At 28.7% G+C, this 21,425-nt stretch overlaps 1 protein-coding gene across 2 annotated transcripts in view; it reads right to left on the bottom strand.

Annotated features, from left to right (window-relative positions):
- Positions 1 to 21,425, bottom strand: part of LOC122509159 (inactivation-no-after-potential D protein) — a 131,824-nt gene that overhangs the window by 60,970 nt on the left and 49,429 nt on the right. For both annotated transcript variants that reach the window (XM_043622981.1, XM_043622980.1), the window contains exons 2-3: positions 5,570 to 6,505; positions 1,436 to 1,540 (exon numbers count right to left, since the gene is read on the bottom strand). In XM_043622981.1, coding sequence (XP_043478916.1) covers positions 1,436 to 1,540; positions 5,570 to 5,695 — 231 coding nt within the window. In that variant the 5' untranslated portion in view covers positions 5,696 to 6,505. The remainder of the gene's footprint in view (positions 1 to 1,435; positions 1,541 to 5,569; positions 6,506 to 21,425) is intronic.

Below are 21,425 nucleotides of genomic sequence, written 5' to 3'. Positions count from 1 at the left end.
TTTCGCCTACTGTATATAGGCGAAAATTTAATTTAAATTTTCAGGAAAGTTTTAAGTTACATTTTCGCTTATAAGAGAGAAGTCGAAAATTTAATTTAAATGTTCAGGAAAGTTTTAAGTTAAATTTTTAGGAAAATTTGACTATAAACATTTATTTACGTGGGACATTTGAATCTTTACACAATTTCCACTAAACTTTGCAAGTAAATTTTTCGAAGTTTGCAAGTAAATCTTTAATAAATTTTCAGGAAAGTTTTGGTGCTGTGTGGGTTATTTTATCACCTCGCTGGACCAATTTTTTGTGACAGTAGAAAATATAGATAACATTAAATCGCACAAAATTAACTGTTTATGTTTAATTCAGATTTCAAATTTTGTGAGGTAAATGGAAACAGTCCGATATTATTAATTAAATTTTGCAAAGGGCAAAAATCAATGTTGATTTCTGTTAGAGTATTAATATAATTACAAATATCAAATAACGTGAACTTTAATTTGCCTTTACGCAAATAGGAGACAAAATCTTAAAAGAGTGTCTTTTTTATTTTCAATTTTTTATACAATAGGAAATATATTTACTTAAACTTCTGCTAAATGATAAATAAAAATAGAATAATACAATTAGAACCTCTTGTAGGTGATCTAAGGTTAATCATGCCGTATTTATTTTTAATATTTAGAATAATTAAGCTGAAAGAATTACTGTTTGTATTTACCCATTGTTTGCTTTTGCCCCAGCTGACCCTTTTTCTTACTTATATTTATTAATTCTATTTATTCAGATTTAAATTAAATTATTAATTGAAATAATTGGTTACTATAAAGTCATTTTTAAAATCAAATCTATATACTTTTTTACTTACTCAGAAAAGATTTTTTTTAATATAATTCCAATCTATTTAAAATTTTAGACTATAAAAATAATTTTAAAAATTAATTTATAAAGTTAAATGATTAAAATTGCTTTCAACCTGTCACAAAATAAATCCCTTGAATTAATTTTTGAATCTTACTTGACTTAAATAATACGAAACTTGTTCTGTAAAAAACTTTTTCGAAACATCCATCTTGAATTAAAATATAAAAACGATTATCTTTGGGTTGATAACACAAAAAAAGATTTTTTTTTCTTAGTGTTCCTATGTGGTTTATTCAACTGTAACGAAAGCAATGCGCACCGAGTCGATCAGATTTTAGTTTTTTTTTCTCCTTTTTTCTCAGCTGAAAAAGGGACACGTTTCCATTGTATTAAACTCACTTGGAAACTACTTTTATATTCAAAAATGGAAAGTGTAGTTTAGAATTGAAAATGTTTATAGGAAGAAAAATAGAATTTTAAATTAAATTCGAAAAGCCTGTTTGTAAAATATTCATTTATAAAGCCGGAAATTCCGTTATAAATAATTAATATTCTTTTGAAGTATAATGTTACTACCTTCAAACCCCTTGTCCTACCAGCCGGTGTATTGGGTGTTACATTTTTTATGAATACTCCGGACACATTAGAGTTGTTTGAACTGTCAGTATTCACCAGGTCCACCTGCAAGAAGCATCAACATTTTTAAACTATATTCTCCTAAATTTTAGAATATTTCATTTTTGTTTGCAAACCAATTTCTAGGAAATTTTTTAATTGAAATGTATTTTACTTTGCCGTTAGTACTTTTTATAAATTTTATAAATTTGTCCGCCATATTGGATCTGCCATTTTTAATTTTTCAAAACCCATTCATAATAAACAGTGACCCCGAGAAAATTTTTGTATCAAATAGTTATTTAGAATTGCTTTCGAAACTTGAAAAACTAAACGCATCCGTAATTGGAACAAGTTACCCTATACAAAATTTTAGGTTTGCCTTCGCATTATATTTATAGCTTACATTTATAAATCCATTTTTTTGTTACATCATTACATTCTTTTATTAAATTATTTTTTAAAGAACTGAACATAAGTTTAGTTTGAAAAGTTTTTTCTTAACGACGTCGTGTTATAAATTCCGTTTATACCAATATCGCAATTTAAAATTTCGTTTGTAAATGTAATCTTACTTAAATGAATAATTTTATCCCCATGACGGTATAGTTTTCTTAGATTACTTTCCTCATTTGTTCGGGATCAAAAGATATTAAACTTTCTGGAAGAACGACTGGATTTTAGAAGATTTTGTTAAATTAAAAACCTTTACGAAAAAATATAGAGGGATTACAAAAAAACATCCGAAACATACCGCGTAAGACTATAAGAAAATATTAAATTCTTTTGAAGTTTTTAATAACTGTATATAGCAGAAATTAGTTGTTTAATAATATAATATTAAACATAAATAATAACTTTAAACCAGCATTATGATTTTTAATTTTTTTGCTATATTACTTTCATTATATTTGATTCTTTTTATATTTAAATGTTTCCGTTGAATAATAATTATCTAAAAATTATAATTAAATTATAAAATAAATAAATTTATAAAATAATTAAATAATTTTACATGTATTTTGTACTATTAAGATGAAATATATTAACTATAATTTATACTTTTAATCTGATTTGTAACGTAATTTTTAATAAATTTTATTTTTTTCCTTTTTTCGCTTAGTTACTCTGGCGGAATGCAGCATTAATTTTTTATTACACTTTTTATATTCGAAGTTGAGTGAATTCATTACAAGTGTTTTAATCTACATATATTGATTTTTATTGCATATAGAAAATAAGCGGAGTTTATGAATAAGTCGCATCTTTAAAAATATGAATTTGATAAAAGCCGAATATTTTTAGTCTCATTAAAATTGATTGATAATCTGTGTAAGCGCTCACTGTTGCATTATTAATCAATCGTGATACGTTAAATTATTTTCAAGATACATCCGATATCATCTCAGCTTTTTAATTCTATAAACAATCAGATCGAGAGATTTAAAATAGTTTTTTTTTATTAGCAGTATATTGAAATTTAAAAAAGCTATTTTAATCTTTACTTTAAAATAACTGTACAATTATTCAAATTTTTTTTAGTTAGGGAAATAATTATAACTCTATGTAAACATGCCGAAAATAATTGTCCTTACAAACTTGCCGGATGTAGATGTTTTTTCCAAGCTTTTAAATATTTAATGTTCAACGTCAAGTAAGTTACATTTAATGTATCTCCCATACTGATATTTGAAATGTTTTTTCCAACGCAGCTTCTTATCAAGAATTACTTTCAGGTACTTAGCCGATTCGGAAGAAGAAATTTCTTTTAGTTTAGCCCTCTGCTGATGCTAACTTATCCCCAATCTATCGCCAAAAAACGTAACTCCCATAGTCCCCACCAGGCGTCCAGAATGACGATTTTTTATGATAACGGTCGTTAGCATCAGCACACTCAGAAAAAGAGTTGGCTGCCATATCCAATTAAATAATTGCTGGAGCGCGATCTGGCGCGATCCAATTAATTGGATGGGGCAACTATTTGTTGGTTGCTACATCCAACTTTTTAGCTGCATTAGCGCATTACCTTTACGATAGCTGGGGTACCTTTTCGCATGGAATCATTATGCAATAGTTGGATGTGCTAACCAATTTATTGGATCGCGCTCCAGCAACTATTTAATTGGATATGGCAGCCAACTCTTTTTCTGAGTGCAGAGAGTTAATGGTAGTTAATTTGTCCATTGGGTATCTAGCTAGAACTTTATGCAGTTTTGATGCTTCTGGTATTTTTTCGACTCCCTTGCAAAAACTCCTCCAGATGATACCCTGTGCTTTCTTTATCTCCTTTTTATAAAAATTACTAGATACATGATGGTATGCATCACATGCCGACGGATTCTTACACGGAAAAAATCTTGGGTGACGAGCCATTCCAAGTAGACCAAAAGTTCACGAATGCGATACGACTTTGATTTGGAAGAGCAACATTTCTCACCGCCCAAGATGTGTCTATTTCAGTCCCAAGATTTGAAGTCTCAATCTTGGGAGTTCAGCGCCACCGACATAGGAACATAGATTTTTCCGAATTGAGATTGTAGGACAAACAAACTAGACTTCCTCCACTTTCAGACGATTGGGATTGCACAACACTCTCTGTCTGCTTATGTTCTTAACAAAAGTTGCACCACTATTTGTTCTTGTTGGAGTCCAGTTTTTTGACGCTGAATATTAAATATTTAAAAATTTTTTGAAAAATGTATCAACATGTATATATGAATAATATATTTGTGTATTCATTTATTCTTTTTTCTATAAAAAAATGATTTACCGATAAATATTCAATACTTGAATTTTAGATTTATTGTTATAATCTACTACATACATTTCTATGTATCAGATTTAAATTTTCAGCAAGTTTACTTTGAAAATAAAAAAAAAACATTCTTTGAGTTTTACTTGTGTGGTTATTGAGAAAGGGGACATGTATTCAAGTAGTTCCCTGTAAAGTTTGAGACGTGTCAGATGTGTTCATTACACATATTAATTTTAATAATATAACAAATAATTAATAAATATTTATAGCGGTGACTGAAATAACCATTCACCTAGTTTCTGTCTATATTTTAAAATCTGATCAACGAATGTGATGTCAGATTTTCAAAACTCAAAATGGCGAATAATTTCAAGATTTTGAGACGCTGAATTCGAACTTCATACCCGTTTTTCAAAATTCAAAATGGTGGATCCAATATGTCAACCAAATTTTGTTTGATGTTGCTGGATTTGCTTAAAATGTTTACTCGGGGGTTTTTGGAGTCACTAAATCCAAATTTGATGTAACAATTAAAAAATTAAAAATTGATGTCATCAATATGGCTAGCAAAATTTAAAAAATGAATTAAAATCTAATGTCAGGCTCAAAAAATGCAAAATGCTTTGCAAAATATATAACCAATTGGAAGATACAAAAAGCAAATTTTACAATTTACAATTTCACATTAAATTCGAATTTTGTAACTCTAAAAGCTCCCGAGTGAATATTTTTAGACAAATCCGTCAACTTTTAAAAAATTCATCCGCCATATTGGACTCGCCATTTTAAATTTTGAAAATCTGACATCAGATTCGTAATTAGCGACCCCAATAACCCCCGAGAAACAAATTTTAAGCATATACGCTGGATTTTTATTTTTCTCATCCGCCATATTGAATCCGACATTTTGATTTTGAAAATGTAACCTCAGATTCGTAATCAGCAACCGCTTGAATTTTTAATTTATGTAAAACAGGTTTATAAATTATAATATCTAACAATATCCAAAAGAAACTTTAGCAATAACTGTAATACATTTTTTACAATAAGAGTTTAGAAAAGTGTTAATTGACAAATTAAAATGATAACTTATTGTTAAATTAAACGGTAGATAAACTTAATTTATTAACACTTGATAATTAAAAAAAAATTTTGAAACAATACCATGTAAAAGGTTTAGAATAAATTGTCTTTATTAAGTTTAAACAAAAATGGAGAAAGCAATTGATTTTTTATAACGGCAAAGATAAAATACTTAAATATTATTAACTTATTATTATTATTGTTATTTGTTTTTGAAATTTTATAAAAGATTAAATATAAATTTTGATATACTTTACCTTTCCACCAACAATGCTAAGTCCAAGACTAGTTTCCGGTTCCCTATAGATCTCGACAAGTCTCTCTGGCCCCCAATGCTTCGTCCAAACGACTTTGCCATCTTTATCTCTATGTGTTACAGTCATTTTTCGATTAATTTTGAAAAACCTTCTTACTACCACACCAAAAAAAGGACTGTCTTTCTCTCTCTCTCTCGCTTTTTTCCAAACTTAGCTCAAATAACGTTTTTCTTTCGATTGTGAATCAATTTTGAACTCGTTAAGAAAAATCCCTTCTTCCATTTGTATTTCGACTGAGGGGTGGGAAGGAAAAAAACTAGTTGAAGCTTTCTTTCTTTTTTCGATTGGGCTGAAAAGACTTGAATTCTTGAAGACGAATGATTTATAGATGCAATGTCCCTTTGAAGCCAGCAGCTTTGATGCTTTTCTCAAGTGTATAAAATTTTCTCAGAAGTATTCTCATTATTCTCCTCTCATGCTTTGAATTTTACACTTTTATTCTTGTCTTAGTGTGTATGTGTGTCTTCTTAAAATCCAAAACTTGATTTTTTTTTCTGCTTTATAGAATTAAATTTGAAATCTAATTTTTTCTTAGCAAAATAAACGTTCTTATGTGGTTTAATCGGTTTTATTAAGACCGCTTAAAAGTTTTGAGAACGATTTTTTTTTGGTCGTACAATTTTTTTTAAGTTAAATACTTTAATGTTAGAGGTTTTGGAGAAAGAGAGCGAAGCCTTCGAGAAAATTATATAGTCATGTTTGAGGTTTTTCCTCGTCTTGGTGTTTTCTTTTCTTTTTTTTTTGTTTGAGGCAAAAAGGTTTCTTTAAGCAAAAAGCGAGCTCCCTATTATCGAGTAAAGTAACGTCATCACGCTTGGAAACACACTCTCTGTCTCCTTCGCATCCGACGGTTCTTCACCTAAAGAGGTTTAAGTGCTGAAACAAAAAAGAAAACAATATTGCAATTGCTGAAAGTTCTTCATTTGTAATTGTGAGTCAAAATTTTCAATTTTATTTTGTATTTTTCAATTTAGCAGTTGGCACAATTTTTTCAAAGAATCGAAGGTATCATTACTTTTCAGTAGATTAGCAATAGTTTTAGAGAGACTTTAAAATTACTAAGAATTTTAATACAAATTAAAAATTACATTAGATTCAATTAAAAATTCTAATTAAATCAAAAAGTTTATTAAAAATTGGTTTCTACTTAGACACGCGATTTTATTGCAGAAAATAATTTGTATTGATGAAACAAATATCCAAACAAAAATTTTAGCTAAATCCAAGTCGAGGAGTCAACCCAAATACAGACCTTCCATATTTTTATTCTGATTAACTTATCATTTATTGTAGGTAATGAAATTAGTGTAGAAAACTCATTTAGCTAATTAAAAATATTAATATTTATTGTGTTATAGTCAGCAAAAATATATATCCCCACCTGAATTGTTTCATATTCAACATGAGCTGCAAAACGTATCACAGAAAAAAGTGAGTGTTATTTTAACACTGAATTCGGTGTTAAAAGTGTCTGCATCAAACTTTAGCTCGGAAGTGTTATTTTAACACTGAAAATAAGGTAAATTTTCTATTATAGAAAATTTATCCTCACTAAAATTACCCTACCAAAATTTACCCGCATCAAAAACAACACTCACTTTTCTCTGTGATTTGCAACTCAGTCTTATTCCTGCCTTTAAAGTGTAATATTGAGTATTATAATAAATTGTCACTCTCAGAAGTGATAAAAAGTAAACTGTGTCTATTTTATAAATTAGACCGTAACATTTTGGCGATCCTGCCAGGATAGCAACAAACGACGTAAAAGTAATTCGTCAAACTGTGCTATCTTCGAGTGTGAACCTGATTTTCTACGGAAAATATAATTGTTCAACCTAAGGAGGAAAGGCTCCGTGGGTACTCTACGGATACCTTCGAGAAATTTAATACGTCATATTGATTGAGGTGCTTGAGCTTGTCGATCTAGACAATAAGTCTCAGAAGAAGACGACTTCTGGAGGAATTTCATCCAAGTGGAGAACGAGGCAGACACGTCAGCCACTTACTTGGGGGTGTTTTGCAGCAGTGTCTACGGCCACTCTTCACACATCACCAGGGTCCAGAAGAAGCAGAAATACGTAAGACTTATTCAACGAATGAATCATATTTGATTTATATGTTTGATTTATTAAATGGTAACTAGACTACGCGTGTTAGTAAGTCTTAGTTTCCTCAATAAAATAAAACTATTTCTCTGATTAACCTTGTTGTAAGTGTGTAGCCACTTGAACAAGTGAAGAGAATTAAACACACATATAATTATTGTTACGCGAAACATTCATTTACACCCGAAACAAAGTAATTTTTATACTATGGCATATCACACCTATAGGGATTTAAAACACACAAACTCTATATCTGACACAGACTCTGACTCGACTGACGAAAGTTTAAATATGGAGAACGAATCAAAAACCACCCTTAATCCACCTGGAACATCAACAACGCCAAATACGGAGCAGATTCTTTCATCAATTGTGGATCAACTTTCAAGATTAAATCTAGGAGTTACGAGTTTAGTTCATGAAAATAATAACAGGAAAGATGAGATAATAACATTAGGCAAAAAATTAGGGATAGATCCTACGGAAGAAACAGATAACGAATCAGAAAATGCATCCCATAACGAAAGTCATTTCGGTGATAACGAATCGCAATCCGATGTTCAACAACAAGCAAATAGAATAAATAATCAAAAAATAATACAAAATCAAAATTTAGGAAAAATTGCCGCTAAAGATATAATTAGAACTATTAAAACATTAACGGGACAAGATGATTGTGGAGTTAAAGATTTTATAAAAAACATTAAAAGAGCAAAAGGGCAATGTTACCAACTAGACCTATTATTAGAGTTTATAATTTCTGAAAAAATTACCGGAAACGCAGAAAGAGCAATACGATACTTAGATTTAGACAGCTATGCAAAACTTTTTAATGCTTTACGTGCAAATTTAACGCAAATCGGTTCAGTGTCAATGCTTCGATCAAAATTATTAAATTGCAAACAAAACCTTACCGAAGATATTCAAAGTTTCAACAATAAATATAGGAAAATTTGTCATGAATTAAAACACGCAATTCAATCAGAATACACAAACACAATTAAACGACAAGTTGCAATAGAAAATGAAGAAAGTGAAATTTTAAAAAGATACATGATGAACATTCGTCGAGACATAGGATTACAGATAAAAGCTCAACGACCGCTAAATTTAAATGAAGCTCAAATAAAAGCATTGGAATTAGAATTATGGTTTCAAGAAAGTGATTATCAGAATTTGTCAAATAAAATAAATGCACCTGCAGTGCACGTTCCAACACAGATAAAGCAGGTATCATGTTACAAATGTGGAAAGACGGGACATATGACAAAAGAATGTACTACATCATCAAATTTTCGCGATGGCAGGTTGCCGAAGAGACCACCGGAAGTTATTAGAGTGACATGCGAAGACCAAGAATTTTCAGACTTTCAGGTAATGACCGAGGAAGAAATACAACACCACGAGCAATACGACAAGAATGTCGAATATCAACCTTGAGTGGACAATTACAATCCTTATACGGAAGAGCTGAAAATGGAGAAGAATACAGATTATTAATAGACTCAGGAGCATCAGTTAACATAATAAAAGAAAATAAAATACCCAGAAACAATTACACGACTTTTAAAGTAAAAAAGAATTTTTGTATGGGTAAAGATAAGTACCAATCAGAATATGCTGTTAATTTAAATTATTTCGGCAAACAACAACTGTTTCATATTGTCGATGAAAATTTCCCTTTACCCGAGGATGGAATAATTGGATTACCATTTCTACAAAAATATGAAAAATATGCTATCACCCCAAAATTCCTTATAATAGAAAAGTGGAAGACACCTTTACATGAAGATGGATATTTTGTAGAGCAAAATAAAATGCGGATTTGCAACATCATAATGAATAAAGAAGATAATGATATTTTAGTAGAAGATCATCCAAATATTCCCACCGGACTTTATAAAATACAAAACGGAATTATGAAGGCACCTGTTTTTTAATTATTCTAATCAACCTTTGGAAGTGCCAAACAAAATTAAAGGAATACATATAGAGAAAACTGATTACGACGTCACAAACGATAAAACGCTCAAAAATAAAACAAAATTAAAAGCTAAAGAAGTACCTGAACGATTAATTGAATTAAAAAATAAAACAAGATTAGCTTCCCGCGTGGAAATGAAAATACGGGCAAAGTCCAGCAAAGTCCATCAAAGTACAGAATAGTATGGGCAAAGTACAGTAAAGTACGGCTAATGAGCGTTTCCCATACTTTGAGATGTACATGGTTAACAACGATATTTAAAGTACGGGATCAAGAAAATAGGATTTTCGGGAATATTTTCGAATAGAGAACTACACCAAAGTATTAGAGGCCAGTTTTTTGGGAAATATTAAATCAGAAAATTCAAAATCTAAATCTTTAGAGTTCGGCAAAGTACGGGAAAGTACAGCAAAGTATGGGAGAGTAAAAAAATAGTTTTTTTTACTATTAAATCTGAAAATTGAAATTCTGAATTTTCGGAGTTCGGCAAAGTATGGGAAAGTACAGCAAACTATGGGAGAGTAAAAAAATAGTTTTTTTTTTGAATAATTAAATTAGAAAATAAAATTCTGATTTTTTGGAGTTCGGCAAAGTACGGGAAAGTACAGCAAAGTATGGGAGAGTAAAAAAATAGTTTTTTTTGAATAATTAAATTAGAACAAAAAATTCTGAATTTTTAAAGTTCAGCAAAGTACAGAAAAGTACAGCAAAGTATGGGAGATTTAAAAAATAGTTTTTTTTTGGGAATCTTAATTAAGAAAATTTAAAATCTGGATTTTTGAAGTTCGGCTTTGCCGAACTCCAAAAAATTAAAATTTTAATTTTCAGATTTAATAGTAAAAAAAAAATATTTTTTTACTCTCCCATACTTTGCTGTACTTTCCCGTACTTTGCCGATCTCCAAAAAATCAGAATTTTATTTTCTAATTTATTATTTCAAAAAAAAAATATTTTTTTACTCCCCTATACTTCGCTGTACTTTCCCGTACTTCGCCGAACTCCAAAAATTGAGAATTTTTTTTTTCTAATTTGATATTTCAAAAAAAACTATATTTTTTATTCTCCCATACTTTGTTGTACTTTCCCGTACTTTGCCGAACTCCAAAAATTCAGAATTTCAATTTTCAGATTTAATAGTAAAAAAACTATTTTTTTACTCTCCCATACTTTGCTGTACTTTTCTGTACTTTGCCGAACTCAAAAAAATTAGAATTTAATTTGTAATTTAATATTCCAAAAAAACTATTTTTTTACTGTCCAATACTTTGCTGTACTTTTCTGTACTTTGCCAAACTCCAAAAATCCAGATTTTAAATTTTCTTAATTAAGATTCCCAAAAAAACATTTTTTTTACTCTCCCATACTTTGATGTACTTTTTTGTACTTTGCTGAACTTTAAAAATTCAGAATTTTTTTTTCTAATTTAATTATTCAAAAAAAAACTATTTTTTTACTCTCCCATACTTTGCTGTACTTTCCCGTACTTTGCCGAACTCCAAAAAATTAGAATTTAATTTCTAATTTAATATTTTTAAAAAAAAACTATTTTTTAAATCTCCCATACTTTGCTGTACTTTTCTGTACTTTGCTGAACTTTAAAATTTCAGAATTTTTTTTTTCTAATTTAATTATTCAAAAAAAACTATTTTTTTACTCTCCCATACTTTGCTGTACTTTCCCATACTTTGCCGAACTCCAAAAATTTAGAATTTCAATTTTCAGATTTAATAGTAAAAAAAAACTATTTTTTTACTCTCCCATACTTTGCTGTACTTTCCCGTACTTTGCCGAACTCTAAAGATGTAGATTTTGAATTTTCTGATTTAATATTTCCCAAAAAACTGTCCTCTTATACTTTGGTGTAGTTCTCTATTCGAAAATATTTCCGAAAATCCTATTTTCTTGATCCCGTACTTTGCCGAACTGTCCCCGTACTTTAATTATCGCTGTTAACCATGTACATCTCAAAGTATGGGAAACGCTCATTAGCCGTACTTTACTGTACTTTGCCCATACTATTCTGTACTTTGATGGACTTTGCTGGACTTTGGCCGTACTTTCATTTCCACATTATTTGGATAAAAATACAAAAGAAGATATTTGGAGAATAATCGGAAATTATCACAGTAATTTCTTCCTAGACAACGACGAAACTTCCTACACAAATTTGACTAGTAACAAAATTGTATTAAAAACTGGAGAAATAATCAATGACTTTAGAAAATTAAATGAAACTGAAGGCGTTCTTTCACAGTTGGGAAAAGCAAAATTCTTTTCAGCATTCGACCTGTCTTCAGGATTTCACCAAATTCCGAAGCAAAAAGAAAGTAAACAATATACAGGATTCAGCACAACTAGAGGACATTATCAATTTATCAGAATGCCAATTGGTTTAAACAATGCACCAGCCACATTTCAAAGAATGATGGACCACGCTTTTCAAGAATTAATTGGTGATGCATGTTTTATATACTTAAATGATATTGTTATTTTCGGATCTACATTAGAAGAACATAATAAAAATTTAACCAAATTCATGGAAAGAGTAAAAACATTGGGATTAAAATTACAATCGGATATGTGTGAATACCTTCGACCAGAATTGGAATATTTAGGACATATTATGACAAATAAAGGAGTAAAACCAAACCCTTTAAAAATACAAGCAATTTAAAAATTTAAACAACCAAAAAACGTGACAGAAATGCAATCATTTTTAGGACTAGTTGGATATTACAGAAAGTTTATTAAAAACTTTGCACTTATACCTAAACCACTATCAAGATTAACAGCGAAAGAAACTAATTTCGATTAGACAAAAGACTGTAGTGAAAGCAAAATTACAATACAGCAGAAAAGGAATTATTAGCAATCGTGTGGGCTACAAAAAGACTAAGACAATATTTATTGGGACGGACCTTTACTATTCAGACAGATCATAAAGCATTAATTTGGTTATATAATTTAAAAGATCCTAGTTCAAAATTATTAAGATGGAGATTACGCTTAGAAGAGTTCGAATATGATATAGAATATGTTAAAGGAAAAGAAAATGAAGCAGCTGACTGCCTATCAAGATTATTTCCAATACAAGACGAGGACAGCGAAAAAGCCACATCAGCAGAAAGATCAGAAGACAATGAACTTAATTCAACACAAGAAGAAGAAGACATGTCACCCGATATACAGAGGTTTGATGATATTCCACGAACAAGCGATAATAAAAATGATATTATAACCGAACATTATGACGAAACAGATGTTTTAACACAACATTTTGAAGAATGGAAAAAGAACAAAGAAACTGGAAATGTTACAATAAAACCTAACGTTTAAGGAAAATTATGCAAAACAAGACTAACAAAAGATTTACCCCCATTCAAAAAAGAAAACAGGTTAAAATATTTTGAAAATCGAGTTAAAGAATTTATAGATAGAAAAATGATTTCACTAATTCTGAAGTACCCAAAATTAATCTATCAATGGAAAAAGAAGCACGAAAAATGGTTAACTAAAGCTACAGAGAAATAATACGACAAGACAGCATTTGCGACAACAAATAATACTATTACATCATACACACTAGGTTATCACAAGATTTTAAATGTAATTCACTGTTAGAAAAAACCAAAACTGTATCTCTCAACTATACACCTGAATTAAATACAGTAAACACAAAATGTAAACTACGATTTACCACTCGACATAAATGAAGTTAACAATCACAAATTTAAATTAATTGTTTAAAACAATATGTAAATCTTTAAGTAGAAAAATTAGGACTAATATGTGTAACATTAAAATGAGTAATGTTGACGTCGTTATATTCTACGAAAGACAACCACATAGAAATTTGAAGTACATATAAAACCTTATTTAAATAAAAATGTAAAACTTAGGTTTTAGGGACTAAATCCTATCTAGCGAGAGGGATGTTATAGTCAGCAAAAATATATATCCCCACCTGAATTGTTTCATATTCAACATGAGCTGCAAAACGTATTTGCAACTCAGTCTTATTCCTGCCTTTAAAGTGTAATATTGAGTATTATAATAAATTGTCACTCTCAGAAGTGATAAAAAGTAAACTGTGTCTATTTTATAAATTAGACCGTAACAATTGACTTTAGATGCAATTTTCAAAACGGGAAGCGGTATCCGCACTTTACCCAAGTTGTAAGAAAATTTCGACAGAGAAAAACACTTACAATAGCTTGTTTAGAAAGCAATAAAACTAGTGTATAAATCTGTAAATAAACAAATAAAATCCGAATAAAGTTAGAAGCAGAGTTCGGAACTCAAATTACTTGATGTGATTAACTTATACTATATTATTTGGTAATTTATGAAATAAATTACCAATTTCATAAATGAAATCATTTTATTTTGAAATAATTAATTCTATGGATTATCTCGGTTTGTTTCAATCATTGATCAATAATAAAAGTGGTACATCCAAGTTAGTGAACTTGGGCGATGACACCAATAAATCTGCAATGTAGCAGATAATCATTAATAGTATTAATCGTTTATTTTCGTCCGCTGTTTTAATTTGTTTATGTTTTTTTGATCAATTATCGGAAGAGTGATAAATGAAACACTTATTTCACTTGTGCAACGTTTCGGTGTCTTGGTTTGACACCCTCATCAGGCCACTTGATTTTAACCAGTGGCGGATAATAAAAGATAACAATTAATTATTACAAATAAGAATAGACTATATTAAAAATACTATAAATCAAATACGAGCAAAAAAGAAACAAAGAAAAATTATATACCTTATATCTGAACCTATGCGAACGCTTTAATTTCATAACGTTAGAAGAGAGGCGAATAATTATCTCAACAACTTTATTGTTTAAAATTACCAATCATCAAATTAATTCTTCTGAACTTTTAAATCTTCTTAGCTTCAAAATTCCTCGATTAAATTCACGCCATTATATGCCGTTTAACTTTACAGATAAAATTAGTTTCTCAGGATTCAGCGTTCCAATTTTTTTCGCCTGATATCACATTAATCAAATGTTCAATACACTGAATTCTGACCTTGACTCATTTTACTCATCCTACGATAAATTCCTGAAAACAGCAGAGACATATGTACTTCGACTGCGAAACAATGTTTATCTTAGTAACCCTCATCTCTTTTTTATACAAATTTTTGTATAAAAATCTAACTTGATTCTGATACCCATTTATGGTCCATATGGATGTCGAGGAATGTATAAATAAATAAATACCTAGTAATTTTTTTTAAATATATAACATTTCAGAAATTAATCGTTTTTTATAATTAGACTCTAAATCTAAAATTAAAAGAATGATTATGTACAGCCTGATGTTCGTTAACAACCGATTCTATTTCTTTGTTTTTATGTTCTTTTAATTCTTTTCTTCGAAATCCGTTTCGATTCACCAATGTAAGTAGCAGAACAATTATTACAATTAAATTTGTAAACAATCCTACTTTGGTTCCAGTTTTTGGTTGTGTCCTTTCCTAATTTTACAACCGAAGTGAAATATTTATTAACCATTGGAATTGACAATAAATTATAATCTTTTAGAATATTTGATAATTGTGCTTAATAATTGTTATTAAAAGGAATACAAATTTTTGGAATTTTTTTTTTGGAAAAATATTTGATTTTTCGTTTTGTTTTTTATCAACAATTAATTTTTGTTTAAACAATCTAATTTTTACATGTTTATTGACAAAATCCAATGGATTATCATTTTTAATAAGAATCTGGACAACTTTTTCAGTATTACATTTATGAAAAGATTCATGTGACAATAAAATCGCTCTGTCTACTAAATTATAAATGATGCTTTTTGTTGTTGTATTGGATAACCAGAAAGATAATTAATAACTCTATTAAAAGATGTTGTTTTTTGAAACGAATTAGTAATAGGTTTGTTATTATTTTTGATTAATGTCATGTCGAGAAAATTAATCTGTCTATCAAACTCCAATTCATAAGTAAATTTCAAGTTTTAATTATAATAATTAAAAATGTCCAATACTAATGTCGACATGATCTTTGTAAACGCTTAATAAAATGTCATTCACATATCTAATGTTAAATGCAGGAATACAATTAAATTTATTTTTTAAGGTTCTTAAACTATTATTTTCAAGGTCATCCATGACAATATCTGCAAATACCGAAGATATCGGAGAACTTATAGGGGTACCGTAAATTTGTTGGTAGATTTTCTCATTAAAAGCAAATATAGTATTGTCAAAACGAAACTTGGCACAATCAATGAGATCGACAATATATTTAATATTTTCAATATAGGGGAGACTGGGGCGAAAAGTTAAATAATTGTGAAAACAGTTAAAATTCATTATCTTTCGAACGGAAATAGTTAGAGCATTGCAATTTTAACTATAGAAGGGTGTTATCACCCTGAATAAATGTCCGGAGTTATGTGACATTGTGCTAATTTTTGTGGTGTCCATATTTAAATTTTTTTTTCACCCTACTTTTGAAAATTTTTTCGTAAAAGAAAATATCAACTTTTAAGTTTATTTTTTGCATTTATTATATATTATCATAACATTGTGTGAAACTATATATAAAGTAAAACGATAATAGTTATCATTTTTATTCTCCTTTTAACTAACTTTATTTAAATACGAATTCAAAGTATAGTTGAAGGAAAACTACACAATTAATTCTTCTCAAAATTCTATCTTCTGGAATATGGCATTTTAACGACACAATTGAAATAAAGAATTGTGTAGAGAGAAACCTTTTTATAAATTAAATTGTCCGGAGGGCAAACAACGTTACTAAAGATATTTTTAAATAATTAAAAAAATAAATCCTTTATTTTTATATTACAAATTTCATCTTTAACAGACTGCAAAACGTAAAAATTTGTTCTGAACAGGTTCAATTTTAGTCACGTGATTATCTTGCTGAAAGCATTTTCATTTATACAAATTTTTAATTAAGAAAATTTCTATTTAATCCTAGAACGGAAAACTTCCCGTTTACGTTATAAAAAGTTAAGGTTAGTGAATTTTTTACTGTAAATTTTACTGTAAATTGATCAAGAAAAGCATAAATTTAATGTTTATGCATGCTAAAATATTCTTTTTTGAAATAGATTGAAGATTTTACTTAAAAATTAAGATCTTATATCATTTCAGTCAAATATAAACCGTTTACAAATGTTTCCAATTTTTTAAAGTATCCTTGTTTTCCTTTAGATGGTAAAAACTCATATTTCCGTTCTAGAATTAAAAAATAACATAAGAATCATCATTCAGGGGTTATATGGGCAAATCCATGGAACTGGTCGATTTTCACTTAAAAAAATGAAAAATTTCTAATTGCAAGCACAGCTTTCATTTATGGTTCATTTTTTTCAAAATTTATTTTAGAACAATTATCTTTTTACGTGATTCATTTTACTTTAATGCCGTGCAAAGTAAAAGCCAAAAACGAAAATGAGTTTTTTCAGAAAATATAATTAAAAATGTGTATTTCTTTCTTCTTTTGTTTTCTATATATATTTTTGTAATATGTGCAAAAGTTAAAGAATAAAATAGAATTAATTATAATCATTTGTATAAGATTATTAATATTTATCATTAATATAATAATTAATTAATAAATATTATTTTGGCATTAATTTTTTTTAATTTTATAAGTTGAATTATCTTAATTTTGACGCAAATTTAAAAAAATAACAAATGAAAAGACAGTCAATTCTTTACATTGACTGATACATTCATAATGAACTAAATGAATTAATAATAATGAAAAATTGATTGTAATTCTCAATTTTTTGACATTATAAATTAGAAATAGAATTTGGCATTTTAATAAAAGAATTATAATAACGCTTTTTAATAATCACGCACGTTTTCAATTCATTTCATTCCAATCTGTAGATGTGCTCCTAGAAAAAGACAATGTTTAGAGTTGTTCACGATCAAGTTTCAGGTGATAATTATTTTAATATTTTCTATATTTCTAAAGGCACATTATTTTACAATACGAAGATTTATTCGTCTGATGAAGACGAATAAGTACTGTTGTAAGAAATTTTAATTGATCAAACGCCACAAAAGTTATTATGCAAAGTTTCCAGAAATTGTATTATTCAAAAATAATGAGTAACACTATTTATCTGTACTACAATTTCTTTGTAATTAAGAGCACATCTTTTTTTTAACCTTCAATACATTCTACAAAAAGTAAAGTATAATTCACCATCGTTTAGAATTGTTTCGTGGTATGCCAAAAAAGTTATGCCTATAAGAATAGAAAAAAGTACCTTGAGTAACACTGCAAATTTCATGTTTTAAATTAATTTAATCTGTTTTATTATTAATATAAGGGAAGTATGTTAAAATTTATTTAATTTTCTTAATTCAGTAGATTCTCATAGCTTTTATAAAGTAGTAAAAATATGAAAATAATTAATACAATACTTTAAAAATAGAGAAATTTGTCAGTAACATGAAATCGACCGGTTCTGTGGATTTACCCATATACAGTCACGATTTTCAAGAAATCGATTTTTTTGCATTTTCTGGAAGCTGCAACAGGAGTAGAAGACTCACTGGTCCTGGAATAGATGATTCAATGCAAGTTTAAAAAAAAAATGTTTAACTCAATGTAAACTGTTTGTGAAACTTTAAACTCGCTTTTCTCAAAACTATGTTTTTCAAGTTGGTGAACACGATTTCTCAAAAACCGCTGAACCGATTTAGCTCTAATTTTCAAACAAGCTCAACAACTACTTTTTGCTGTCCTTCATCGAAGGTTTTTTAATTAAAATTATAATTTTAATCAACATTTGAAGACGATTTTTTTTTCATAAAAATGAACTTTTTTTTGGCTGCTATTTTGTCAAAAAGTGATATTTTTTTAATTCCTTCGATCAAAGACTACATTTTTTCATACACTAACAGAATCTATTTAACTTTTTGATATCAGATGATTCTATCAATTGTTATCTTGTTCACCGCGGGACACTTTTTTTCGAGGATCTTTGGGAGATAAGCTACAGAGGCAAAAAAAATAATATTTTTACAAATGAAATATTTTTTTTAAACTTTAAAAGATGTAGAACATTGTAGGAAAACTTTCGCTTTAATAACTAAATATTCCTTTTAAAAAAAAATCCTGAAAAACTGCATTTTTCCGACCGCCTGACTGTATATTACCCCTTAATAGAATTTCTACTAAAGTCGCATTTTTAAACAACAAAATTTTCATTTGAAGGGTTACGCCACCATGGGATTTAAAAAGATTAATTTTTTGCAGCCTATATTCTTACGATTATTTTGCAGACGTCGTTTTAGAAAATATCAATAAATATAGAAGCTATTGTCATAAAAATCTGGTGCTGCAGAGGAAACACGGCAGCTGCCTTGAGCCGTTTGGCGCCTTCTAATGACCTCAGACTTTTGAATGGTCCTGAAAGTCCTTTCGTGATTCCTAAAGAATCATGATAGTCTGCCAATTGTAAATTAATTGGTCAATTAAATGAATTCTGAAGTATAATACATTAAAGTATTTTTTCATATGTTTCGCTTTTTTCTCGAAAAAACCTATTTTTTAAGCTATACTCAAATTAGTGCAGCTATGTTATCATTCATAATTTTTTTTGCCTTATCGATACTTCATAATGTGTAGAATAAAAATTATATGAGAAGAGGTTTCGAAATCCTTTTACGTGAAAAATTTGAAATCTGCGAAAGGTGTCCAAAAGCGCTTTAAATGCTTTTTAGCGATATTGGTTATTTTTTCTTTTACTATAGTAACTTCGGCAGCTGAAGAAACTCGAAGACAACTCACAGCCGCACAATGAGCGAAAATGGTAAAAAAGAGGCTAAAAATGTTTCTCTGGCGTAATTTTTATTGCATTTTAAAAACCTTCCGTTGTTGAGGGGTCCTGGATTATGAATGTTGTATTAAATTTTCAAAATTCAAAATGGGAGATCCATTATGGCTACTAAATTTTGAAAATCTATCGGAATTGCTTGAAAATTGTTTTTGGGGGGTTCAGGGTGGCCACTGACCAGGAAAACCGGGAATTAGCCTGGAATTTTATACACCGGGAAAAAGCCTGGAAAAAGCCGGGAATTATGACATTTACAGACAAAATCGCTAAATCTATTATATAAAGACACTAAAAAAACGTGTTTTTGAAGGTTTTCAGTATTTTTTTCATTAACCTGACGTGCTAGAAACTTCTACATAGTTTTAAATTAAGGGGGATTACTCATGAGAAAAAATTTTTCTTCGAATTTTTTTTTTTTGCTTTTTTTAAAATCCTTAATATCTCTAGAATAAAGGTTTTAAATTTTATGACGAAATTTAGCTCCTATTAAAAGTTATAGTACATCACACTACCGTCAGAGTGGCTCCACGCGCATGGCCCAAAAACATACCAATCTTTAAATCATGATATTCCTGCAAAAAATAATGTAAGAAACTTGAGAAATCTACCGTTAGAAAGCTTATAATATTCAATGTTAAATAATATACAATTCGAAATTTTAAGAAATTACACAAAGATTATAACAATCGATAAATTTGAAAAAGAAAATTAAAAAATTAAAGTTTTTTTGACAATTTTTTATACTCTGGCATATTTTTTAAAAATTGTAGACAAACTTTAAAACTTATATAGATGTGATCCTTTAAGTCTTATCTTTAATTTAAGACCAAAAACGTTAAAAAATCTTATTCGGTTCGCGAGATATCATTATAAATATCAGTTCATGTTTTTTGACAAATACATTGAATTACTCAATTTTGTATGGTTTTTGATAATAAAAAGGCTCGCGACGAACATGAAAAGGCTTATCAGGAAGCTTATAACTTACTTTATTGACCTAGGATAGCAAATTAAAATTTGGTAAGCTCTTATAAAAACCAATTAACAATAAATCTGAAAAAATTGTACTTAAATTTTAACTGCGTTTTTCTCAAAACACTGTTTTTTAAATCGGTTGCAGGGATTCTGAGTAAACGGATGAATGTTTCTTTCTAATTTTTTTGCATATTGTTAAAAAATATATTCTTTAGTGGGTATACCTAAAAAATTTGAAAAAGAAAATTTTTTAATACTTTTTTTAATAAAAAATGTGGAGAAAAAAGGTAATTTTTCAATTTTTTTGTTAAAAGTAGTGTCATTTTTTTAAATTTTGATTTTTTAAGGTAATTTTAGGTATAACCACTAGATTAGTATGTCAACTGTAAAAGTTCTTTTGGGTTTTTATTTTAGACCACTGGGAACGGCCCTAGACCTGCAACCGCGGAACATCTCAAAATAAAAGCATCGATTTTGATGCTCTCTACAGCCTAACATAATATAAAAAATATAATTTTTTTTATTGTTTTTAATACTTTAAATTATACTTTTTATTATGCAAAAAGGCTTTTTAACTTTTATAATAAAATAAGCGAGAAAAAAAATTTTGAATTTTGACATATTTTGCACACTTCTTATGAGGGATGTGCCTTAAAGCTTAATTCCTACACTACAAGACCCACGACAAAAATTACGAATCCAATGTCAGATTTTCAAAATTCAAAATGTACCCAATATGACGGACGACTTTTTTGAAAATCGATCCAATTGTCGTAAAACTTGTTAGTCGGGTATGGCATTAAAAGAATGGATGATTGTGAATAAACGGTCCTCTTCAGGGTCAACAATTACTTTTTAC

The sequence above is a fragment of the Leptopilina heterotoma genome, unplaced genomic scaffold (assembly GCF_015476425.1).
Source record: "Leptopilina heterotoma isolate Lh14 unplaced genomic scaffold, ASM1547642v1 Lhet_6, whole genome shotgun sequence".
Lineage (NCBI taxonomy): Eukaryota > Metazoa > Arthropoda > Insecta > Hymenoptera > Figitidae > Leptopilina > Leptopilina heterotoma.
The sequence above is the reverse complement of the archived record's forward strand: the minus strand, read 5'-3'. Positions and strand labels throughout refer to the sequence as shown.